The sequence below is a fragment of the Acipenser ruthenus genome, chromosome 4 (assembly GCF_902713425.1).
Source record: "Acipenser ruthenus chromosome 4, fAciRut3.2 maternal haplotype, whole genome shotgun sequence".
Classification (NCBI taxonomy): domain Eukaryota; kingdom Metazoa; phylum Chordata; class Actinopteri; order Acipenseriformes; family Acipenseridae; genus Acipenser; species Acipenser ruthenus.
The window spans coordinates 41567643-41594777 of record NC_081192.1 but is presented as its reverse complement, the minus strand read 5'-3'; the positions used below and the strand labels follow the sequence as shown (position 1 = coordinate 41594777).

The following is a 27135-nucleotide window of genomic DNA, read 5'->3' as shown; positions in this document are numbered from 1 at the left end:
GATGTCAATTAATGGTCTATTTAAGACAAGCTTGCTGCAACATTATCTCATATCTTGATGAAGATCTTTTGTAGATCGAAAGTTGATTTTACCTGATGGCATGGTGTTTTTAAACTAAATAAAAGATGTGGAGCTTCATAAGTGTGCGGGCATTCTATCTTTTTACTTGTTTTGACTAATTCGTGACCTGAGCCTTTTTGATCAATGGATGTGCGTATAAACAGATTTGATTTCTGACTTTATCCTCTATATACAACACTCTGCTTTGTGACTCCTAATTAGATCAACTTTGGAACCGTCCTCGAGATAATGGACCAAGATCAGGACCTAGATGGATGTGGACAAAGTAGAACATTGAAAAATCTGATGAATCATGAGTTGCGGTCTTTTCTACATGTCATGACCCTAAGCAATTACTTGAGGAACAAGAGAATTCCACGTGTCCTGCGTATTCAAAAAGCTCCAACTATTGGGAGAGAGAATTAACAATTTTGTGACAAGTGGTGTGAAATCATCAATAAATGTTCTTTTGATTTGATGGCTCTCGTGATCCAGGGACTAAAGAACAATTAAAGACTACACGCATTGAAATTGAACAAGTGACAAAAAACTCACTGAACAACTTGAGGATACAGACAAATTATCCTCTTTTCATTGGGATTTGAAGGAAACTAACAACAAACTGGAAATGGAACTAAAAGCAATAAGATAAATCAATTTAACCGTGACATTGAGGACTACAAACAGAAGGAGGTCTATTTTTGGAGAGGGGGAACATGCTCCGTAGAAAGTCAAATCCCTCTACATGGTCCTCTTCTTCATTTTTTAACACCGGATCGGATAGTATTCGTTTCTCTCAGAGGCAGGGTTTTTTTGGGGGGGGGACAATTTGGTGGATGCAGTCGATCCGGGCCACCGACAAAGAAGAAATGCAGGAGGGGGAGAAAGAAACATCCAGCACAGACCTTGGACACGCAGCCAGAGACATTGAATGTGGTTAACCTTTCTAGTAAGTCACTGTCAGATCTTCAATTGAGTTTATTAAGTAAAGGTTTATCTTTTGTTTCGTCTGCAATCTTTTATCTTTTGTTTCGTCATGATTTTGACACAATTATGGATTTGCAAAAGGTTTTTTTTTCGGAAATTAAGGTTAAAGGAGATTTTTTCTAGCAATTCTGGTATGGTTTTGACACCTCCTTTGTCAGCCTCTAATAGTGAAAACTCTGGTGAATGGTTGAAGAAATAATACAAAGTACAAAGAGATATAACTTCCACTCTCAGCAAAAAAAGACAATATAAGACATTTAATAATTTGTTAAAAGGGGAGAAGGAAGTGATCATGGAATTAAAAAATTATATTTCCATAGTGTATCAAATCTGCTGACAAAGGGGGTGCCATAGTAATACAGAATGTAATAGATTATGAATTTGAAGTGATTAGACAAAATTTAATGATGACATATATTATACAAAACTTTTGACTGATCCTACAGTCCAGTTTACATTAGATATGATCAATATGTCGAAGACTATAAAGACACTGAAGCTGATTGCTTATTAGCGACGCTCGATGTGGTGAGCTTATACACCAATACACGAAAACAAGGGGGTATAGAAGCAATTGTTTTCGAGTTTTTTTCTTAAAAAATGGACAATTTACCTACTATTGAATGTATTCAAGAATTGACAGAATTAGTTTTGGATTATAATTATTTTTTATTTAAGAATTATTATTATTTGCAAATTAAGGGAACAGCTATGGGCAGCACTATGGGACCTAATTACGCTAATTTATATGGGACTATTTGAAGACCTTGATGTTAATGTATGTAAAAATAATGTGATATCTTGTAACAATTGTAAGTTGCCCTGGATAAGGGCGTCTGCTAAGAAATAAAATAATAATAAAAATAATAATGATCCTGTGTGTAACCCTTTTTCACATTACATAAGACTTTACATCTTTACTTGGCTTTGTTACATCGATGACATATTTTTTATTTGGACGGGTACTCAGGCACAATTAGTAAATTCTCATGCATATTTAAATAGTGTTAGTGAACATTTGAACTTTACATTAGAATTTGACCAGTTATAATTGCATTTTCTGGATATTTTGATTTTAAAGGATAACAGGTTAAGCATGGACCTCTATCGCAAACCCACTGAACAAAATTCTTTATTGAGAGCTGATTGCTTCCATCCTGAACCACTTAAGAGGCGTCTACCAATTAGCCAATTTAGTAGATTACGCAGGATCTGTAGTTCTGATGACAGATATTCACGACAGGTGGATATCTTACGAGATAGATAAAAAGAGAGAGTTTATACAGAGGACTGGCTAGGTAGTGCTGCCAATCGATTTAGTTCCGTCACACAATCAGAAAGTCCAATACCAAAAGAAAAAATGGTCAAAGAACAATCTGTACAATATGTAACGAAGGACTCAAATTTGGGACACCACTTTAGGGATATTATTAAGAAACATTGGTATATTATTGATTCAGATCCTTTGCTTCATAAGGTCTTCAAAGAGCACCCTCGTTTAGCTTTCAGCAGACCTTCTAATTTGAGAGATTTGTTGGTACATTCAGATCTATCCCCTACTGTTCATAGAACATTACTTGATGGAATTCCAGATGGGAATTATAAATGTGTTTGTTGTGCCCAATCTAATTTTTCACATAAATGTACTTCCTTTTGTCATCCATCATCTGGCAAAACAATTGATATAAAAGGTATAATAACATGCAACAAAATGTTACATATCTCTCTCTCTCTCTCTCTCTCTCTCTCTCTCTCTCTCTCTCTCTCTCTCTCTCTCTCTCTCTCTCTCTCTCTCTCTATATATATATATATATATATATATATATGATCAAATGTCCATGTGGCCTAGCCTATGTGGGAAAAACTATGAGATGCCAATTAATTAGGATTGGTGAACACAGGAGTAGCATCCGTAGAAAAGATTTACAAAGTCTGTTGGCTGGCTGCACTTCTTGAAAGAAAACCATAATATTGCATCTCTTAAATATATAGGTATTGGACATCTTCAGGTTCCTAGGAGGGGGGAGATTTAAATAGGATGTTACTGCGAAGAGAAACTTTTTGGATTTACTAGTTATAAGCAATGTCCACCAAGAGGTCTTAATGAGGAATTCAATATTAAACCTTTTCTGTAAGTTCCTCTAATTTGACTAAAATGATTCACCACATATAAAACGTAAATATAACGCTCTTGCTGGTTATGTAAAATGTAAAATATATGCAAAATAATTTAATGTATAGTATATTTGCTACTTGTATTGCATAGATAAATGGGGCCATACTGAGAAATATATTGAGATTAACACTTACCGTTTTCTCTCAGGTCTTGATTATGATGTGATGTTGTTAATTTTTAATGTGTAATGAGTTGATATATATTGTTAATAGCGATCAGTTTTTTTTTTTTTTTTATCATGTTGAGTGTCTTATTTATTATTTCGATCTGATAAAGATACAGCTCTCGTTCGTTTCTAAAGAGCAAATAATGTTACGAAAATCATGAGATTTATGAAATATTATATATATATATATATATATATATATATATATATATATATATATATATATATATATATATATATACTGTATACATATATATGTGGGAATTTACGTAGATGTGGGAGGGGCTTTAACTGTCCTAGTTTCAGCATCCAGCAATAACAAAACCTTTTCCCTGATAAATATTACATTTGTATGTTAAATAAGGGGTAGGCAAAAAAGAAGCAGCTAACTTAAAATAAATGAAAACAAAATAAAACAGTAGTGCTATTTTTTGTCTTTGGGAAAAGGAATGCATGATATATCCTGTGATAGGTCTCCTTTTGTTTGTCAGACTGTGTTACGAGCAAATCTAGGTGTTTTATGATCTCATTACCCCATTGCATGACATTGTAGGGTACTGAAATGTAACACATTCATCATTTATAAAGTAAAATGCTTTCTTATGTGAAATTCAGTGTTAGATATGATGATGATAACTTTCATTTTGTAATTGTAGGTATGCATTGGTTTAATTAGGCTATACAGTATAACCTGTCATATCTGATCCTGTAAGACACCCTCTATTGACCCTCTATTGGATCTGTGGCATGTGTCATTTGCACTTGCTCTTACCAACTGAATGGTACTGATGGAAACTGACACATTATTATGGGTCTAAAACAATAAATTCAGCTCTTAACAAGGCAGAATCGATTTAGTTGATTTAGTTGCGTTTGGGAATTCGGTTTAACACGCTGTCACTACACGTAACTGCCCAGTTTAACCATGTTAAATAAAAGAAAACAAGAAAGCAAGAGATTCATATAATTACTGTTCTGTACCGTTAAAACATTTTTTCGCGATTTTTCACCAGACAGTTTGTGTGAGCACTTTCTCGGGTGAACACATGCGGTGCAAAAAATGGATTACTTTGGCATAGACAGAGAAAACATGATAAGCGCTTTTTGTAATGCTATTTTGTAAACTGCCAAATGCTGTATTACAGTGCTTTGTTTTGTAATAATTTTCACTGATTTTCTTTGTATAGTATTCATGCTGTACCATACTTTGATCTTTTAGACACACTGATGAACTTGACATTGTTCATTTATAATTCCCAAACATTAATAAAGCAACTACAATGTAGTATAATGACTCCATCTGAGGTATGATATTTTTACGTATTCGACGGACCACTGGAGCCAATTAAATTAAATTAAAGTCAATTATGACAGGCTCTTCTGTAGTTTATTTATTTGTCTTGCCATGTAGAAGTGCAGTTAATTTACATTCCAATTGCCTCCAATATCTTGCAGTTTAGCTGCGCTCTGACAAAATACACGATTGTCTTTATAGCTTAGTATTTAAATCCACAGCGCTCCCTGCTGTTTTGTTTACTGCATTTTCTGCTTTCTATGCCACCTAGTGGCAGGACTAATGACATGCAGCTGATTGAATGGTGCTCAGAAAAAACAAACTGCAACATTTGTGACAGTCTCACGACAGGTGAATAACTGTGAACTGAGCTTTCATTACCGCAAGTCAAAATGAAAAAGCGGGCACTTGCGTGGATTGATTTCAAGTTTTATTCACAGTTGATGCTGTGACGTTCCAGCAGGCATCTACTGTCTAACAGAAGACCGCTAAAGCTGGATGCTGATTAGCTGATGGTACTGAATCATTTTCTAATGAATGTAAGCATACATAATACCATTACTTACGAATGCATTCGGTTTGAACTCCGCTCCAGGTGAGATCCGGGAGACACACCCGTGTAGTAGACCCTTGAAGGAGGTACCCCCTTTCACAATGAAACTGAACCACACTTCCAACCTAGTACAATAAAACTAAGTCAATAAGCAAGTAAATAACTACGTTTGTGCTTAATTTTCAAACAGAAGAGATGACACATACTGTATTTAAAATATCACACTGATACAATTGACAAGTTGATCTGTTTGCACCAGTGCAGTTTCCCTCTGTTACTGTATGATTTTTCATGCAAGCAGAAAAATCTTAATGTTATAACACTAAAAACAATCATGTTAGGTTTAGGTAGAAGCAGTGAATTAACATTGTTTCTTGTTAGTTGTTGTTCTCCTTTGTCAAACGGGCCTGTTATCAATAAACATATATTCAAAACATCATTCAAATCCAAATTATTTGTCACAAAGAACAGCACTGTAAGTCTCCCACTCTAACAGCTTTTATTACTATATTTAAGTTTTAAGTTGCTTTTTGGTTTAAATTAATTGGGATTAAACTGGAATATTGACCTGCTCCCATTCTGGTATAGATTGCGCACAGTAGGTGGTGTGCTTTCCTTGAGAAATGTTTGATTTATGGTGACACAGTGAGGGTATTCAGATTGTTCCATTATGTTCTATATGCAACTGTTAAGAAATAAACCCTAACCGTCATTTTATGTGGTTCAAGTCTCAAATCATCAAAGTTAAGCATATTATTTGTTCTATCATTGCTGAATACATAAACTGTATGTGGTTAAAGTCTGTATCAGTTGAACCACCTTTAGGATATCACTGAGGTATATGGTAATAGAAGTATAACATTAACGTGGAACATGGGCTTCAATGAGAAAGGTTGTTAAAAACTGCATGGGTCAGCTGGCACTGCTGGATTCCATTATTGTCCACTAGGTTAACGTTTTCAAACGTATCTCAGTAATGTGTCTCTCCAGTGGCATAATCTCTTTAAGCAGATCCCAAGTCCAAAAGGATTAAGTAATATATTTTTACAACTGAAGATGAAAACTGACAGACATGCACTTTTCACAGGTTTCCAAAGCATTTTACAGTACTTTGAATGTACAGAAATCCCCAGTTGTATTAAGCTGAAGATAGTAAGTACCAGTAACGTCAGCTTTCACATCATACTTTTACAGCATGGAGATTCACTACTCTGGACAATAAATCTCATTTGGCCACATCACAGAATAAAATATGAATATAAGCAACACAATCATATTTCACAGGACACAGTTAAGGTTTGGGTTATTAATGTATTGCAGAACTGATTCATTTAGATATCTTAAAATGATCAGGACTGACAGTACAAGACTAAGTGCTTAATATCTTCAAATGTCTTCATCAGTTCCTGATCTCAACACAATGGGCACAGAGGATAATCAGTAATCTACAGTTAACTATTTACTACTGTTTCCCTTTTACTGTCCATTGCAGAATAAAGTGTTACTTAATTATAAAATATAACTAAAAAAAACACAAAATAAACTAACAAAAAAAAACATTGTCTAAATGCTTATCTTGAAGAATCAATGGTTAGTTAGTCAAATTAACATGAACTGGATTTAAATACAGATTCTGAAAAGCTGAACCCTTGAGGAAGGTGACGACTGTGAACCACGGAATTGCCACTTACCAAGAACAGTTAAGGAAACAATACAATACCTGAAATCCCAAAGTTTTGTTTTGATATCCGTGCCTTGGGACTCCTGGGTTCTCACATGTGGTGCGTGTAGGTTCTAAAGAACAAAAAAAATAATTAATTGTTGTTCAAAACTTACTGTATAATCAAAGAATAACCATTAAATTTAAAAAATATATATCAAAGGTTCATTATGAAAGACCATTGACGAGTTTATTTAGGAAAGCAAGTATTAAAGCAATATGTTTGTCAAAATGGAAGAGAAATAACAACCTAAAAAAAGGCCCAAATTGTTAAGTTAGTATCATAACCCTGGTTCCCTGAAACAGAAATGCAACCATTACCGAATGAGTATTTGCCTCCTAAAGACCCGAATCCTGAATATTGTATACCAAAGCTGCTCACCGAGCCTGTGACACAGTCATGACTCCGCCCCCGAGGTATCAAAAGGACTGCACCCACAGATCTCAGTGCCATTTTTCCTTCAAGCCTGCTGCAATCATGGATGCAGTGACTTGAAGGCTAATGGTTACATTTCTATTTCAGGGAACCAGGGTTATGATAATAACCTAACGTTGCCTTTCAAATATGGATTGTAACCATTAACAAATGGGTCAGTGTACACCAATCCACATTTTTGATCATTTTTCTTTGATTAGTCAAATGGATCTGGCTAATATAGTTAAGAAGATGAAATCCACTACATGTGCATTAGATCCTATCCCTACTCCACTTTTTAAAGAAGTATTCGCCAAAATAAATACCACAGCATTAAATATTGTTAATAGCTCCCTTTTATCAGGTATTGTTCCTAACTCTTTCAAGACTGCAATTGTAAAAACACTGCTCAAGAAATCTACCTTAGATCACAATGTTCTTAATAACTACAGGCCTATTTCAAATCTTCCATTTCTGTCTAAAGTTTTAGAAAGAGCAGTTGCCGAGCAACAGATGCTTACTGTCCCACAAATTAAAAAAAAAAAAAAAAAAAAAAACAACACAGAGGTGGTAGAGCATTCAGCTGTAGGGCTCCAAAACTCTGGAATGCTCTGTACGGGAAGCACCAAGTGTCACTGCTTTTAAAACAATATTAAAAACACACTTTTATAATGCAGCATTTTTATGCTAAAATGATGTTGCACTTGGCCAGCTCATAGGCAGTCCTGACCGTGTCTGCTATCCACTTAGACAGCAGCTGCTTAGACAGGGCTTGAGCATGGGACTTTGCCCCATAGAAGACAAAATAATGTTCCGATTGCCTCCTGCTTTTCATCCTGTCAACATAGTATGCCAGGGCCCGAACTGGGCAGAGTTGTCACTCTCTGTCAGGCTGGAAAGGAGGTGGAGGGAAAGCCTCCAATTCCACAGACTGGTTGACATGGAACGCCGAGTCTTCGGCAAAAAGGCAGGATTGATATGGAGTGTGACCTTTGTCCTGGCTTCTGTAAAAATAAGCAGGCTTTCACTATAAAGAATGACTGCATTTCACTCACCAACTTAGCGGAGGTGACAGCAAGCAAGAACGCCTCTTTAAATTATACACATTTCAGCTCAGCTGAATGCAGGTGCTCAAATGGAGGTGCATTAAGCATCACGTTTAGCTTCCAGCAAGGAACAATGCCTTTCACAGGCGGCCGAAGCCGCCATGCCCCTTTCAAAAATTGCCCCACCAGGAAGTAAGCTCCTTGGGAGACAGAATCAATCTTAACAAGGCAAGCTGAAATGGCTGCCGGATACAACTTTAATGTGGAGGGGGATTTCCCATCGTCAAATAGGTCCTGCAAAAATTGCAGTATTACTGCCATGGGACAAGTCATGGGGTCGAACCTAGGAGGCAGACACCACGCCTGAAAGAGGCCCCACTTGCACTCGTACTGGGAACACGTGGACGCTGCTCTGGCATTTTGAGAACAGTTTGATTACGATGTTTTGCATAAACTGCTAAAGAATTATTATTATTATTATTTTTTTTACTGTTGTTTCTAAGCACTAGTTTCTCTGCCCACTGTGGACAGAATAAAGTACACTGATTTTATGCTTGGTTTCCTGCCTTTTTATGGAAGAAAGATAAAAAGGCAGGAAACACAGCATAAAATCAATGTACTTTATTCTGTCCAGAGTGGGCAGAAAAACTATCCCTTAGAAACATTGGCTGTGTTTCATTTTTATTTTTTTATACAAACACAACACATTAACTTAGGAAAATAAAACACAGTGATTTGTGTTCCACAGACAGTTCTATACAGAGCAGGCTGATCAACGGTGTGGCCAACTGCAACATCAAACAAAGTAATTCAAATTTTGCTTTGGGCCAGAAGTTAGATCTGTTTACATTAGGCTGCATTTACAGTTTTTTAGTCACATCTTTCTATATTGATTTGAAGTAATATGAGTGTGCATTTTTATCAATGTAACTGTACTGTGTTTACATGCTAGATTAGGACTGGAACTTGCTTACAAGTTCTGATTAGTTATTCCCAATGAACAGCTGCATTGTGTACTAGTCCATGTTCTGAATGTAAACCTGATGACAACCACATAAATATCTACATACAGTAACAGAAACCTTGCCCAATTAACCAATATTAAATGATAAAAATAAAAATATAAATAAACCACTCAAAACATGAGCATGAAAATGAAGGCAAAACATGCATCGGAAGCTTTTGTACTTCCTTGACAAATTTAGTATTTAGCAATAACTTTCTATTGTGAGAAATCCTTTTCCAGATTATTGGTAGTGTTGGTTTCTCAGTACCTATGCAGCGAGGCTGGGATCCACTCCATGTTCCATCTGCCTGGCATATTCTTGTGTTGGATCCCACAAGAAGAAATGGAGGATTGCAGCTAAAGGAGACCTCTGACTGATAAATAAAGCTTCTTCCCTCTCGCATCCCTTCTCTCGGGACACCAGGATCTCCACAAAACTTTGCTGAAAAAAAGATGTACAGTAACATGCCTAAAATGTATTTAAATTTCAAAACCTTTACTTCATGTGTACTATTTAGGATAAAAGCCAAAGAAACTTCAGATTTGTTTTACTAAGATGACAGGTTGTCTATATAAATCAGTGCCTGAGTATTACAATGCCTATTAATACAGCGACTAGAAATTGCTGCAGGATATGTATAAGTACTTTATAATGGCATAGTAGACACGATAGTGACAGGTTTTGGATTATTTGATACATTGAGGTCGGTTGAGCAATTTAGTCATCTGAAACACAAATGGATTGTTTCTTCTGTTATAATGTACATTAACTATCAGACTGTCACTCATTTCCTCTCACCTGGTGGTATTCGGGATAATAACCCTATTTTAGCTGTATAAAAGTAATACCTCAATCTCTCTTTCATTACAAAACTGTTATTTTTTTAAATAGAAGTTTACTTTTCTTTGTACAGTGGCCTATTGGTTGCTGAGCGCTGTTCTGTTAGAAAATGACCTTTGCATCAGTCATTAAAGCCTAAATCTAATTGCATCTCAAATTTGTGTATGAAACACTTTTTTAGGTTCATTCAAAAAGGTCAGAGTGACCTCAGGTGCTAAATATTTTTAAAGAGCTGCACAATCAAGTCAAGCAATGTTTCTTCTGCTGTCATTTGACTATGGTTTGCACAGGTTCAGTCTTAATAAGGCTATTGAGTCTGTTCAATTGCTCTACCTGTAAATGCCATCAGATCTAGAAACACTTGGACGCTTATTGCAGTTAGAGACACACAAATATCTGATGGCATTTCCAGATTTATCAGTCAAAATGCAAATTATCTAAAATGTAGCAACATTTTGATTCGGTGCCATTTCAATAGACCAAGGTCAGTGATTCCCCTACACTGCATATTCTAAAAAAAAAAAGTTGATTTACCATTAATGTACAAGGAAAAGTCAAACACAAGTTTTTGATTGGCCTGACTCCCCTTGATGAATAATCAGTGGGCAAACAAAAAGGTACAATGTTGGATTTACTTTTTAAGGACATGTTGTTGCCATGTTTAATAACTCAAAATATGGTTAACAGAAGTTCACTTCCAAAAAAATTATAATAAATTGCCAAATCTACAGTAAATTGGGGAAAGACTAGAAAAAGTAAACTTACGCAAACATTGAGGCACCTCACCGCTCCATGTTCCATTCCCAACACAGGTTAAGATTGCAGGGAAAGAGAGTTCATACCCTGGAGAGCAACTGTAACTAACACTGGTTCCCCACTCAAAAGAAATCCCTTCCAGTATTCCATTGGATATTGGTGGTGGAGCAAGACAGGTAACAGCTGCCAAAACATTAAACATAGCGAGGCATGACATATCCCTACATACTTGTTTAAACACTCATGGGTAACTATAGGGCCCACAATCATGTGCATGTAGCCTTTAAACTATTTCTGAAATGTATATTTTAAGTTATTCAGCACTATAGGCCAGTAAAATTACCATTTCTATATCTTTTATCATAATAATGGAAAGACTATTTGAGCCAGTTTTAATTATGAATAATTATCTTTTTTTCAAGCATGCCAAAGCACCGGTACGTGTGCAGCATAGTTATCATTGTACTTGGTACAGAAATATACTAAACAATGAATTTAACAAATCATTGTTGCATCTTTATATAATAATATTTTTATTAGCAATATATTTTTAGTTAGTAAGGCCATTCATGTTGACTGAACATTTTCACAATACAAATTCTGTAATGCTCCCTCAGCACCCTATGATTTGAACAAATTCTGATTTTGAAGAAATCTAACTTGTGAATCCAAGTTGTAAAATGCTTTCAATGTTGTTTGCTGTTTCAATGTTCCATTTTTCAGTAATTTACAAACACACACAAAAACACTTTTGATAGGCCAATGACGATGCTTCATACTTTCTATTTTTGACTCATTAACAAACAAAAGGATTTTGCTGAAAGGTATTTTGACTATTTATGCTAAGTTGAGGTTTTGGAGCTGTCTTTTGCATTTGTCATATGAAGATATATTCAGAGACATTCCCCATTTTTGTAAACTGTGGAGGCGAAGGCTTTCTTTGTTTACTTTGATACTTTGAATTAGCCAGGGCTACGGGAATTAGTCAAGCCAGAATTTGCTAATCTGTAATGGAATCAGGCAAAACACCTCCTTTTTGTAACAAAATAGTACTATTTTAACCTTGAGTATGGATCGGGGGGCAGGAGCAAGGAACATGGAGCAAGGAGCAAGGAGCAAGTATATAGCAGCTAAAGGAGACCTGGTAAATACAGCTTCTTCCCTCTCGCATCCCTTCTCTTGGGACCCACCGCCTCCCCATTCGGTCGAATGCTGAATTCCCGAATGGGCTGTCTGTTTCCGTTCGTATATTGCTACACAGCCCTGCAGACTCCGATTTAAATCTGATTCTCAATTTAGATTTGAAATGGCTAGTCATCCGCATTCAAGACTATATGGCCGTTGCCATCACTCTGTCCACCCGCTGGCCACGCCACGCAGTGCAGCAGACCCCACCGGTTGTTTCCATTTCTGCCATCTGCATTTCCCCATGGGTCACCAGGCTTTCGCTTGCATTGTTGCATTTTTCTGTACTGTGGTTGTGAGAATGCATTCAGCTGGAGCATGCCTCTCTGGGCTTCACCGTGCCCGCTTATTGCTTGTTGTACAGTCCTGAGTCTGCCGCTTCTGCCCCGGGGCACTTTTCCAGCTCTGCGTCCTTTAAGTTGGAAGATTTTTTTTAGGGGCGGTTCATCCTAGTTTGTTTGAATTGAGTTTATTTGAAAGACAGCTTTTCCAGCTCTGCATTCTTTAAAGGCCTAATGACAAGATTCTGAAAGCTCTTTGAAAAAAGAATTGCAATCCAAACAGGAAGTGATCTGTTTTCTCCATTTACCACGTAGAATCGAATTCTCCAATTGGACTGCATTTACCATGTAGAAGCAAATTCTCCAGTGGGGACTGCATTTACCATGCAGAATCAAATTCTCCAGTGGTGACTGCATTTACCATGTAAAGTCGAATTATCCAATGGGGACAGCATTTACCATGTAGAAGCGAATTCTTGAATGGTGACTGCATTCACCATGTAGAAGCAAATTATCCAATGGTGCCTGCATTTACCATGTAGAACCGAATTTTCCAATGGTGACTGCATTTACCATGTAGAAGCGAATTCTCCAATGGGGACTGCATTTCTCTTCCTGGATAATCTGCCGATCCTGTGCCATCTGAACACATTTCCAAACCAGGATTTTCGTGTAGAAATTTTTTGACATGTATTTGGATACAAAAATCAAATGTTCGTATTCGCTAGAAATTACAAAAATACCTTGCACTTATTTTTGTACGCCCACATAGTGATCTATGGAAAGCCATCAGGGTCAAAAACGTGTTGTGCTGCTTTAGAGCGAGTCAGAATCTCATGGAACAGAAAAAAGGCAAACACGTCATTCTGAAATGCCTCGCCTGCCGACGTGTTCTAATTTTGATACTATGATGTCAATTACAAAACGCACCATATCTTAGCCGTCCAACCAGCAATCTTGTTTTTTTTTTAAATGTGGGTAATAGCCATGGCTATGGGCCATGTCACGATACCATTGGTTGAGGGCTAGGATGGGTGGGACATATAATATTTTGATGATGAAGACGAGTGTCACTGTCGGCGCCATTACGACTGAGTGCACAGCGAATTCGAAGTTCTGTATCTCTGGTTTTACAATTCCAAGAGGGCTAATCAACATACTTGGACTAATTTGCCATATTGTTGTTTTTTTAATGTTTTTAACTTTATACTAGTTTTTTGATTATTTACACCTGCAGGTTTTTTTTTTTCACTGTGTCATGTCTGTGTGGGCGTGTGAGTGTGTGTGTGTGAGTGAGTAAGTGCATGCTTGCTGGCAGGGCTATCCTTTATGACTGTTGAGACAAGAGTACTACACCAAAATCAATTTAAAAATTAAATACAAAGTTCTTATAGTTAGTTTCACTTATACGTTTTTATTCTAGATTTTTCTTTTCCTTTTTTGAACTTTTCAGGAGATATAAGGCAAAACTTTACACATCTATCTAGGTGTTGTATATTTTGTATTGCTAGCTATATATATATTTATATTTGTTATTATTATGTTTTAGGACGACGATTCATTATTTACCTGTAGTCATTATTTTTTAGCTATGCATTTATTATTATTATTATTATTATTATTATTATTATTATTATTATTATTATTATTTTCGCTGTGCAAAAGAATGAGGAATTATTTAGTTTGCTTTGTGTATGTCCGTGTGTATAGAGCAGAGACATTATTTAGCTGCAGTTATTAATATTATTTAGTCATGTATTTTATTAGTTTACTTTTAATTTGTGTATGTGTATATAGCAGAGACATTATTTAGCTGCAGTTATTAATATTATTTAGTCATATATTTTATTAGTTTACTTTTGATTTGTGTATCGCTATGTGTGTGTATAGAGCAGAGACATTATTTAGCTGCAGTTATTAATATTATTATTTAGTCATGTATTTTAGTAGTTTACTTTTGCTTTGTGTATGTGTGAAAAGAGAGACAATAAGTTATATTTATTCTGTGTGTTTGAAAAATGATAGATAATTGTTATTATTATTAATTGGTATTTATTTTCATGTTTTTTTGTGTGCGTGTAACTAAGTCAGAAGATGGATGGAGACAATCAGTGGAGGACCATGAGGGCATGGTCCTTTGACAAAGAAGAAACGTCGTCCCTGCATGTCTCACTCTGTTCCTTCTGTTTCTGTTTCTAATCCTCTGCATGCTGATCCTAATGCTTTTTATTTACGTATGATGACCCTGATCATCAAGCACCCACACCCCTGTCTTTCACACCCAAACCTCCTTTCGGCATAGATCTAGGAAAATTAAGCCAGGCTCTCCGATCAACCGCAACTAGAATGACCTGCGAAATTTTTTTTGTGCTGTTTTTTACGCAGACAATAGTTGCCGATATTTGCGGGTTCATCAACACACATGGATGGGGGCTTGTAATAGACAAAACCTCATATGGTAAATCGACACGCTACTTGGGATGAGATAACTACGGAGGAATTTCTGAAATTTATTGGCTTGATAATTTACATGGGGATTGTGCGCCTTCCAGACCTACATAGGTATTGGACTACCGCTTCGCTGCACCATTGTTTATGGGCTAGGGCTTTCATCATTTTAAATCTATTATGGTGGCCTTACATACTGTCGACCCCGACACCAAAAATAACTAGGACCCACTCCGAAAACTCAGTTATTTGCTTTCTTATATGAAACTTGGAAAGAGGTTGAAATTAACAGTTTTTATAATTATTTATTAATATTTTACATTTGCCATTTTGGAGGTTGATTTTTGTAAAATACTACGCATTTAAAACCTTATCTAGTTATGCAACTGTTCAAGATATTTCAATTCTGATTTCGGATTTGAAATCCTTGACAAACTGTGAAGCAACAATATACTCTAAGTTTTTTATATGAAACTTGGAAAAAGGTTGAAATTGGCAATTTTTTAAAATAGTATTTATTATTTTACATTTGCCATTTCGGAGGTTGATTTCACCCCAGAACAAAATGACATCACTGGAGAGATCCACTTAGTGCCTTTCTGTAGGTGTATTGGGTTTTAATTTCTGCTTTAAGGTTCCAAAACTATAAGCGCTTAAACAGAAAGTATTCATATTTATGACCAAATATGGTAATTCCCCGTATGCAGCATAGGGTTAAAGGTGCCCAACTTGCTGGAAATGTGTTATGATTTTTATATAGACTTTATAGATTACATATTTTTCTGTTGCAACTTTGTTATGTGGAATGTAATAAAATAGAATCAAAATGGTGAGTTTTTTTCCCCTTCATTTTACAACGCCATTTTCACTTTTGTTTTATTTGAATTGTTTAAAGTTAAGTTTCAGTTTTCGTTTGCTTGTTCAGCTACAAAAAGGCACCTCATGCTATTACTTTATGAAAACGTGTCGCTGGCCACTGTTTACTGTGAAGAAATGGCAATGGCAAGGAATAAAATGCGGTGTCAACTCTATGTACAATTTATTTCGGGAATAAACAAAACAATATTTAACTTAAACTGCTATTTGGCATGCTTTGCTTTGTAGTTAATTCACTGGGTAAAGTAAGGCCTACTTCTTCACTCCTGGGATAGCATATCTTAATAGCACAAAGTAACAGAACAGCTTCCCAATGTATCAACTGAAAGACAGCACTGCCAACAACCCCACCATGCTAGGGCATTGGTTATGGTCTGACCCAAGAGGGAAGAGTACTCCCCACCAAGCTGTGAGCCATAAATTGGTCTTGGTTTTGGGCATACAATAACTGCACTGCAAGGCCTACTGGAAGGCTTACTAGAAGCTAGCAGCAAAGTATATGCAAAGATCTATTGCTACACAGATGCTTTTGGATGTCATTTTATAATCTGAAGATGTTTGTTCATCATAAATTCTCATTAAGTGGCAAAAAAAATGTTTTTCTGCTGCTTCTACTATAAGGCAATTCCAGCTAATAGGAGCTATTCTTGGTGTCCCATTTGGACAATTGTAAAAATAAATAATCTAAAAAACTGTATAAGAATACTGATCAATTGCTGCTATTTGAAGATGTCATAAATAATACATTGTAGTTACCATTGCAAGAAGGCATTACACCACTCCATGTTCCATTGTTAGTGCATGTACGAATTCTATTGATTTTTGGTTCCATTGTATATCCTGGTTGGCAGACAAAAGTCATATTCTGTCCAACGGAAAATTCATCGCCATATCTCAGTCCATTAGCTGGTATCCCAGGATCTCCACAATTGATTACTGAAACACAAGCACATACATTAGCCAAGTGCAGACTTACAGTAGAAATTATTAAATTATTATGTTAACCACCTAGCTGCCCATTTATTTTGGCAATTTCCATTTCAAAGATTGGCTTTTGTTTTTTTGCAGGTTTTTCATTCTTAGCCCTCAAATAAACAATATAGACACTTTTCAAAACAACATAAATGAAAAACAGGAAATATATTATTTCAATAAAACTTCAATATCACAATAAAAACAACAGCATTATAACAATATAATTCACAACATAATATACTTTTTTTCCCCCAATGGCAGCATTATATAAGTCATTGTGCAGTCATATCACTTTTTAAAAATTATTTTTTGTGATTTCAAAACAGACGCCCTTCAAACTCTCATCAATGCTAACATCTTTATCTAGCACATATACATCAGAACACTTGAGGTTGCCCATTTTCAATCACGTCATATACTATATCTTCCACAGTTTCAGGTACGGACGTGTATCGCTGTTATATGCATTATTATCTGTAAATTGTAGGTTACTTCATCAGCAAAATAAATCGGTCGTTTTGACCAGTACCAATCCTGACAAGGTTTCCGTACAACACCAACAAAGAAATAAATACCCTCATCTCATTCTCTGTAGAAAGCGTCCATTTTTTATTCCCAGATGTGCTTATCTAAGGGTGGGATGGTACTGTCAAGCACATTTCTTATGGACTGCTGCCATCTGCCAGTGAAAAACAAAACTGCAGGCTATAGTAGTATATATTCTGCTTATTGATTTAGTGTAGCACGTCGAAATGACTTGAGAAACTTTGCAGATGCACAGAGAAATGCCTGAACGCTATTCTCACAGGAGTGACAAATTTGGACTCGCTTGCACTCCACCTGGAAATCGCGGGATAAGCAGCTGGGTGGTTAATCGTCTTTTCCACATTAAACAAAGTGGGAAGTTTAATGCCTAGATAAAGTTGGTACTGTAGCAGTATTTAGATTATATAGACAGTGGCACCTCAGTTATTACCATCTGCTAACAGCAAATGGTCCTACTGCATTGTCTTCCATAACTTTAAATACTGAAGCATTCGATTTAAAGTACTACTAAAAATAAACTGAGCTATAAAATTGACTGCAGAGGAAGTAGTAAATACACAACAGCCCATAAAAAGGGAACCCTACTGGCTTTGTTTCTTCAAGCCCAGAAAAAAAAACCCAGTTCATAACAATACATGCAGTATACATTATGGCTAGTTTCTTAGACTGTGGTTATCACTAATCTTGGACTAAAGTAGCTAACGTTACATACAGTCCATAACTGGGGCTAAATCGGAGTCTGTGAAACCAGCTGATACAGATGCGTTGGTAAATGTTGCTCCTGGGTTCAGCAGCCATTAGCTGGCAAGAATATATTGCCATCTCAGAATATCTGTAGTCCAATCTACTGGTAGCTACGAAAAAGGTCTTTTGGTAAAATTTGGTAAATTCAGACAGTTGCAGATACCTTCTTATTTATATATAATTGTTCATCATATTTTGTATTATTAAAACTAAAATGACACCATTATTAATAGCATACTTTCTAAAATCTTTATTTTCATGATTAGGTTTTTTTTTTTTTTTTGCAATACACTTAACCCTTTGAGTAGTATGAACGTACCAGTACGTTCGCTGCTCTCTGGTCCCCAGGGGGTACGAAATTACCGGTACGTTCTGCAACTTTAAACTTGAATTACTGGGCCTAAAAAACCCCTGATCCCATAATATTGTAACACATTTTATTGGTCTCTTGCGCCCTCTGCCAGATACTGACTGAATTACATATAATTATCCCAGTCACAAAAATGTCAGTGTTTGTAAACCTGCGAAAATCGCTGTGAGAAAGTAGTATTACTAATAATAATTAATTCAGATTCCGATTTAAATTCAAATACATACAATTCTTCTACTGAATCGGATGTCAGTGAGTGTGTCAATGAAGCCATAAGCGAAGAATATTGACCATCAACATCAAGTGTCAATGAAGAGGCGGCACCAAGCAGTATCATACGCTGAAGCATTAGACACTCTCACTCCCTCCGCCCCCACAACCTGTTTACCCGGATATGATTTATTCATGTCTCTCTGTCTCTCTCTCTCTCGCCCTTTTTTTTTGTTAGGACGTGTTGTTGTAGTTGTTCCAACCCGTTGTTTATCGTCTACATGTTATTTTTTCGTCAAAACCTTTCCCTATGACTAAATAAAAATATATATTTATTTGTTTTATTTATTTACAGTAAAAATGATTTGTCTGTATTTCGTCAGTATTCATTACGTACAGTACATACCGGTACAAACATATAGCTTTCAGCTTGTTTGTACACTGTACTCGTAATAATCAAGCGCATGCAGTAGACAGAAAAAGAAAAAAAAAAAACACTCCTGTAGGACTGGCAGTGCATTTTAGAATTGACTACTCAAAGGGTTAAAATATTTATAATTTAGCCAATAATACTAAGAGGGCAAATATATGAATTTAGCACCAAAACTTATTTTTGTCTCTCATTAAAGATCTACAAGTCTGTTTGTGTCACAAGGACCAAACTGAAATCAAGATGCTTCTGTTAACTAATGTGACTACTGTTTGTACATCGGGGTCATTTACACTGCCCATGCTTTACCCCCAAAGTCCCCAATGCAAACTGTTTAGCGTTTAGACTATTCAAAAGGAGTAGAGAAAATTTGATTGGTTTTATAGTAGCTTATACTACATTTATGAGTCATAAAGTAGCACAGTTTACATGCCATTTGTTTAAATTATGCAGTGACATTGTGTGGCTTCCAGTGCTTTATTTTGAATAAAGAATGATAAATGTTCCAATTATGTTGAAAAATCAATTCACTACACACTGGAGAGTTTCCTCAATTGTGCACCTAATGGTTAGACCTAAATAATCAAAACCGCAAATCATTTAGTATTACTGATGTCTCATATATATAAATAACAAATACCCTTAGAGATATGATTCGAATGCAAGCTATTTAACAAGTTTCTTTAACCTTCTCAGTTTGGGCAATTTTATATGAACACAGTTCTGCTAATGTGGCTTCCTGTGACCACAAGAGTAACAGAACTCCGTAATTCAGAAAAGGCTTTATATTTCATTCATTATAAATGTCACCTATGTTCTTTACCCTTTTTCATCACCAATATTTATTGGCATGCAAGAAAAAAATCCATTAAAGGATAAACAAAACATGACAAATTATGTTTGCAGGCATAAACCTTTAAATATTGTATTCTGCAACCTGATAATATCTTGGTGTTGAACAAACCTAGAACACTAAAGCTACACAACATTTTCCTTGATAATTAAATTAGTTTTAAAAGTGTATACTTAGCATATAGGATTCTGTAAGAGAGAAATATGCTATTCTTAAGATAATTTAGCAAAACTACTAACAAGATCCCACATTTGAATTCAAATATATAACCCCATGTGCACACATGCAGGGGTTGGACAGAAAGTAGAACCAATATATATTCTATTACTTCATTTGGGATATTTAGTTGGAAAACCGGTCCTCAATATTTTATAGGCCAAATAAAACATAACAGCAACATGTATCCCAGCTGTGCCTATTTGATAGTACACATTGACCAGATCTTTGTTTTTCATCTTCAGACTGTATGTATTTCGGTAAAGGTCTGAATATTGGCAAATGTCGACATTTACCAAGCAAAACAATAAATGTCCGAAATTAACATGATAACGCTTTATTTCTGACATTTATCTGGTAAATCTCAAGAATAACCAAGTGGCTGGCTAATGACCGAATGTCTCGTTTTCACGCATTGTAAGGCTTCAGGAGTCCTAACTTCAAGTGCCACAGTCTACCAGGCTGCAATAAGTAAGTAAATATATCTATTCAGTGCCTGTATTTGTCATGTTTTGTGTCATAACCAAAGTGAGATTTTCTGTTGAAAAAACGAAGGTACTAAATGATTTAATTTGCATTTAACAGAATGTTATTTTTCATCAAACTACTACGTATTTGGAGTACAATATCCTTCAACACCATTGTGAATTGTTTTATACGCAAATTTACCAGAATGTTGGTTGTTCTACATAAGTGGATCACAAAGTGCAAAGTTTAATTGTTAGACTTACTTGTGCAGTTAGGAAGACTTCCAGACCAAGTCCCATTAGCTGTACATTGTCTCACAGATGATCCAGAAAGCAGATATCCTTCCATACAAGAATAACTGACTGAGTGGGAGAAGGTCGTCCCATCGATGCGGAACACCCGTCCATTTGCAGGAGTTCCTGGGTTTCCACACTGTACAGCTAAGAAAACACAATGGATTTGTTATTGGTTTTTTAATTGGTGTTTCAAGCTTTATTCTACCAACATACATCCAATTCAAAGTCCCGTTTTTGGGGAGTTGGTAGCCAGGCAATGTTACATCATCACACGTTACATTATAACATCATTCATTTTTCAAATAAACACTAAAAAAGCTGTATTACATATAGGTTCAAAATCATTTATTACTACCACACTCAAGTAAGCATTATATTTAACTGCTTATCCTGTATACATGAGATCAAGAGGATGGCATAACTAACATCAGTTGAAAGAGAATTTAAGTCTAGTGAACACCTTTAGATAACTTCTCTAGACACGTAGAGCATCCTTTGAGAGCGCTTGCAGTGTTGCATAAAGCTCCAACTAATTGTTATGAGAATTGTAACAACATACCCACCTTGTGCAACAAACATGCAAAAAAAACAAAAACAAACTCCAAATAGCTCCTACATTAAAATTCTTCCTAAAGTCTGATATAAGATAATAATAATATTAACATAGTCAAAACTTCATAGAACTGTATTTCTATTTGGATACATTCTTTAACTTTTCAAAGGTTTCTGAGGTTACAAATATAATCTATGGCAGGGTAGAATTTAACGTGAGGCAAGCATTTAGCATGGCTCAATCCCAGCCTCCACGGTTTAAGAGTGAACAACCTGTAAATCTATTTAACAGCAAAGCTGAACTATAACTGTCCATAGAAAAAGACCTAGAAAACAGCTTGCCAGAATAAGCTGTCTAAATAAAAGTTAAATGTCCATGAAAATAAAGACAATAAAGCAATAATTTCTGTCACTTAGATGTTGGTATTTTTTTTTTCCTTATATGACTTAGACTTTTAAAACACTGTACCAGAACTCATTATTTTTTTGTAAATATCATCATATATTGTACATAACAGTCTGTTAGACAAAGTGTAGATTCGTTGTTTTCTTTTTAATAGTAAAGAAATAACGTACTTGTCAGCAACATAAACAGATATACAGCATTAGCTATGGGGTCATTTAATTACAATGTAAATTGGTTAAGAAAAAAACAACTTAATTCAAATGTAATCTTTAGTCGGCAGCTACAGATGCAATTGCACCCCAGCGACTTTAAAATGAACATATCACATGACTCTTTGAAGATCGCGAGATATCATTAGAAGTGGGTAAACTTTAATCGCTTACCTTTATTTTGATACCAAGAGCTTCATATGGCACCTTCATATTGAGGCATGCAATTTTTCGCTGTTAACAAGTTCTTTCTTTTGTTATTCATGTACTGTTTATTTTATTAGCATGTGCAGTAAAAAAAAAAATATATTTTTGTAGTTCTTTTTGTATACAATAGCGAGCGAGTGCAAAATATGTGGAATAGAAAGTGTTTATTAACAAAATGTTAACCTAAAAATCATTACAGAAGTTCGAAACTGTGTTTGGCAATAAAAAAAAAAAAAAAAAAAACTGTTCAGATATTCATAAAAATATGTTTGTGTCGATTTTTTTATTTACTTTACAAGTTAACTGCGTTTATGTGTGAGGGTGCATTTTCACCCCTTTCTACTTTCCGTGTCAGCTCAGTTTTTACCGCTGCCGGGGGTTAATGTAGTGCATCTCGACGAGTTGAGTTTAACTTACCATGGCATGCTGGCTGTCTTCCAGACCACGTCCCATTGGGAAAACACATCCTCTCAGTTGACCCATAAAGAATATACCCCGTGTCACATGTGAAGTGTACTTTACTCCTGATTTTAAAACCACTGTCTTCTCTGTTACCATGGGCTGGGATGCCTGGATCCCCACATGTACCTGAAACATCACCTAAGAAATGAGCAAACATGTTATAATTACAGTACATATTTTCCTTTTGTTGCTGACAAAGAATATAGTGATTTGGAAGCATCAGTGACATATGAAAATAAAATGTCCAAATTACAAATAGAAATTATGTTTGAAAAACACAATTATGTTTTTCATTAAGCAACAAGCATGTGCTGAGCTGATTTAATATGATAAGTATCCCATTTAAAAACAATGTAAAGAATGCTGTGATTTTAATTTACCAAGCAGTCATCTAACAGTCAGTTCCACTTTACTTATCAAGACACATAATTGCTTCCTTAATTATTATTATTATTATTATTATTATTATTATTATTATTATTATTATTATTATTATTATTATTAATTTAAAACACTGTAATTATTATTATTATTATTATTATTATTATTATTATGTGACTTCTGCTGAACTATTATATACCAGGTATGATGATACTTTAACATTCTGACATTATATTTTCAAGCTTCATATACAGTACCATTAGAGGCACAGTGGAAGTCTGCAGCAATATTACTGTCCCAAGTTAAAGTGTTCATTGCACAGTGGCCTGATTCAGCTTGAAGCAGAGAAGAGATATCCACAAAACATTAATTAGAAAGGTATTTTTGTCACAGAACATTAATTACCATCTAAAACATTTGGATACTTAATAACCCAGGGCTGCACTTATCATTAGTAACGTGCTAAAACCTACAAATGACCTAAATGAAACCCCTTGAAACAACGGCATCAGGAAAAATGTTGTACTGTATACAAACTTCTGAGGCAAATGCCTAGACTGAGACAGGGTATTTCCTGTACATGTTCATACTTCAGTTACACTGAAGCCCCAAGAAAAGTCTGATTGTATAACATTGTATTGACTGTGGTAAGCATCGTATTATGATAAGCACATAGCCTGACTTCAAAATCTAGTAGTAGTTTGATTTAGCAGCTGCCATGCTCCATCTTTAACTGACTGTGCTGATTGTGCCATGCTTCAAGGACTCTAGGAGGTTAATATACAGAAGTATTAGCCATCCAACCGGTGCTAGTCAGCAAACTACAGCCATGAAACCATCTGATACTCGGGCAAGAATATCCCAGTGAAGTATTATTATTTGTTAGCTACCAGACATTTTTTTGTATTTAAACAGCTGTATAACAATAATGAACCGTATAGAACGTAACTATAATAGCATTTTATTGCATAATAATAATAATAATAGAACATAAGAACGTTTACAAACGAGAGGAGGCCATTCGGCCCATCTTGCTTGTTTGGTTGTTAGTAGCTCATTGATCCCAGAATCTCATCAAGCAGCTTCTTGAAGGATCCCTGGGTGTCAGCTTCAACAACATTAATGGGGAAGTTGGTTCCAGACCCTCACAATTCTCTGTGTAAAAAAGTGCCTCCTATTTTCTGTTCTGAATGCCCCTTTATCTAATCTCCATTTGTGACCCCTGGTCCTTGTTTCTTTTTTCAGGTCAAAAAAGTCCCCTGGGTCGACATTGTCTATACCTTTTGAATGCTTGAATCAGATCACCGCGTAGTCTTCTTTGTTCAAGACTGAATAGATTCAATTATTTTAGCCTGTCTGCATATGACATGCCTTTTAAACCCGGGATAATTCTTGTCGCTCTTCTTTGCACTCTTTCTAGAGCAGCAATATCCTTTTTGTAATGAGGTGACCAGAACTGAACACAATATTCTAGATGAGGTCTTACTAATGCATTGTTGTTGTTATTATTATTATTATTATTATTATTATTATTATTATTATTATTATTATTATTATTATTATTATTATTATTATTAAGAATAATAAGAATAATAAGAATAAGAATACATTTAAGAATAAAAGCTCAAATTAAACAATTTTAAAGTGTTATTGTATCATCTGGAAAGTGAAAGAATCCACTTAATACAGCAAAGCTCATTTTTGGGCTTTGCAATCCAGACAAAGGGTTGCTCAAAGGTGGATTACAATGTAAAAGAAAAAACACCCAACTGGCATTTTTAATTCAACCCCTTCAGGCTTAGAGTTCCAGGCCAGACCGGAGCCTTAAGGCCTGATAAGCATATTTCTTCCCAGCCTTTTTCTTTACTTCAGCCTAAGGACAATGGCTTTGACTTACTTGGTTTGCAGGAAGTGAGTTGTATCCACATTATTTTCAACATAATTTATATTCATTTTCAGCAGGCCTGGTTTGTAATTTAACTAATTATTTAACAAAATTAATTCAAAAAGTATTGCTCCAAATGAGATTAACAGAATGGTTAGAATGCAGCTTTTCTTTTTAAACAGCTGAAGAAGGGCTTTTAAACCTTTGTACATTTTTTAAAAATCTTTTCGCCCTCCACACCGATACATGGGTGTTTTGTGGCTGCTTTTACACAGCTACATGTTTAATTGTTTTATTAATTTATTTGGAAACACCTGTCTGCAATTTAGCAGGCAGGTGTATATATATAGTAGAGCAGAACAGCTTGAGATTTTTGCAATCGGGTCCGAACCGGGTATCTGTCATTGGAACCGGGTATTTCTATTTCATTTCCGGTTCCCAAACTATTTAGAGAAACATGTTTGTATGTCAATGTGTGAGCAGGGCAGGGGTGTGTGGCATCTTATATACATATAAACAAGCACTAGTCCTACAGTTCTACGTCAGCATAAAAACCATGAGAAAGACCACAACAATCACAGAGCAAAAAATAAGTCATACTAAACTCATCACAGCTGCGATCAGTCAGTAGTCCAAAACAAGGACAACAAAACGCAAATATAGAGTCTAGTTAAGTGCATGTTTTTTTCATTTATTTTTTCTAATTATAAACATGTCAATTATAGTTATCAAGTGTATTTTTGACAGAAATTAAAAGTCTTTGATAATTTTAATGGTTTTATGCTTTTAATAATTAGTTTTATTAAAAACATAATAGTACTCACTGGAACCGGATCTTTGATATTTGTATCCGGTTTGTCGGTTCCATACCAGGAACCGAGTACCCGGTTTCAAAGGAACCGGTTCATACATCTCTAGTGTCTAAGGTATGGAGGAAGCCTGTGTGGACAGGCCTGTATAGAAAAGACATTGTTATATGTTTTTTTTGGTGATTAAGTGCCTTAGCCGTCCAGTTTAGGCCTATAGTTAAGGGAGGCTTATGTACACTAGTACAGTATGTAGAGGAAAGTGGTGTTTGATTCGAGTACTCGGAAATTGCAATGCTTAAGTACTCGTCTCAAGCAACAATAGATCTCAAAAATCCCACTGCAATATCAAAAGACCGCAAACTTTTAAATCTCTGAGGCAGACTTTTTAATATCAGTCACAGTGCTCTTTAAAATTCCAAAATAATGTGCTCTTTTATCCCTGGTAATTACCTTTTCCAGAAGTGAAAGTATTTCCAACTTTTTTTCAATTGTAAGCACAACTTGCTTTCGCTTTCGAGCTGTAGAGTGGGTGATGTTTGTCTCTTTTTTATTTTATTTTTTTAAAACCATATAATTTTGGGCAAAGTTACTTATAACAAAAAAAAAACTACAAAAAAACGTAAGAGGTTCCTGTTTTTTTTGTTGTTAAATGAACCTTTAAGAAACACACTATTATAAAAAACATTATTCTATCTGAAAATGTGTTCAATATGTATCTAGTTATATCTTCACTAGCAACTTTAATTCCAACCATAAATATAAACATTTCAATATATACGTTGATGTGTACGTGTTTATTTATTTATTTATTTATTTTTTACTTTGTAGTTAAGTCTTTGCGATGCTAAAATGTTATTTGCTTATTTAGGATTTATTTGCTTCGAAAATACTAACCAGGGCTATCAGTATCAGAATGTAATATAAAGAGTGTGTGTATGTGTGTGTGTGTGTGTGTGTGTGTGTGTGTGTGTGTGTGTACGTAGATATAGTTTAAACATTTAAACGCTGACATTACAAAGAGTTTAAACATTCATAAAAATGTACCAAAAGCACACCCCTAGTATTAAATACCCTGACAGCGTTTGAAAGTCAGGATCACGAAATTAAGGATGATAATACCCACCTAGAACCACCAAAGCAGTCATTTTGACTGCCTTTTACAATACATGTTTTTATTTTGAATATAACTTACACTATTCTATTTTTTATATACAAGCCTGTTGTTATCTCTACTGTACCTGGCAGCCATCAATTCCTCTGTTTTGGACAAGGAATACACCAGGGGAAATGCACCAGGGTTTCAGGT

General features: G+C 35.3%; 1 protein-coding gene across 2 annotated transcripts in view; it reads right to left on the bottom strand.

Annotated features, from left to right (window-relative positions):
• The window catches only part of LOC117400350 (CUB and sushi domain-containing protein 3), a 524933-nt gene that overhangs the window by 16713 nt on the left and 481085 nt on the right, over nucleotides 1-27135 (bottom strand). For both annotated transcript variants that reach the window (XM_059022384.1, XM_034000180.3), the window contains exons 57-63: nucleotides 22710-22892; nucleotides 20886-21062; nucleotides 16567-16746; nucleotides 11030-11203; nucleotides 9692-9865; nucleotides 6957-7030; nucleotides 5250-5361 (exon numbers count right to left, since the gene is read on the bottom strand). In XM_059022384.1, coding sequence (XP_058878367.1) covers nucleotides 5250-5361; nucleotides 6957-7030; nucleotides 9692-9865; nucleotides 11030-11203; nucleotides 16567-16746; nucleotides 20886-21062; nucleotides 22710-22892 — 1074 coding nt within the window. The remainder of the gene's footprint in view (nucleotides 1-5249; nucleotides 5362-6956; nucleotides 7031-9691; nucleotides 9866-11029; nucleotides 11204-16566; nucleotides 16747-20885; nucleotides 21063-22709; nucleotides 22893-27135) is intronic.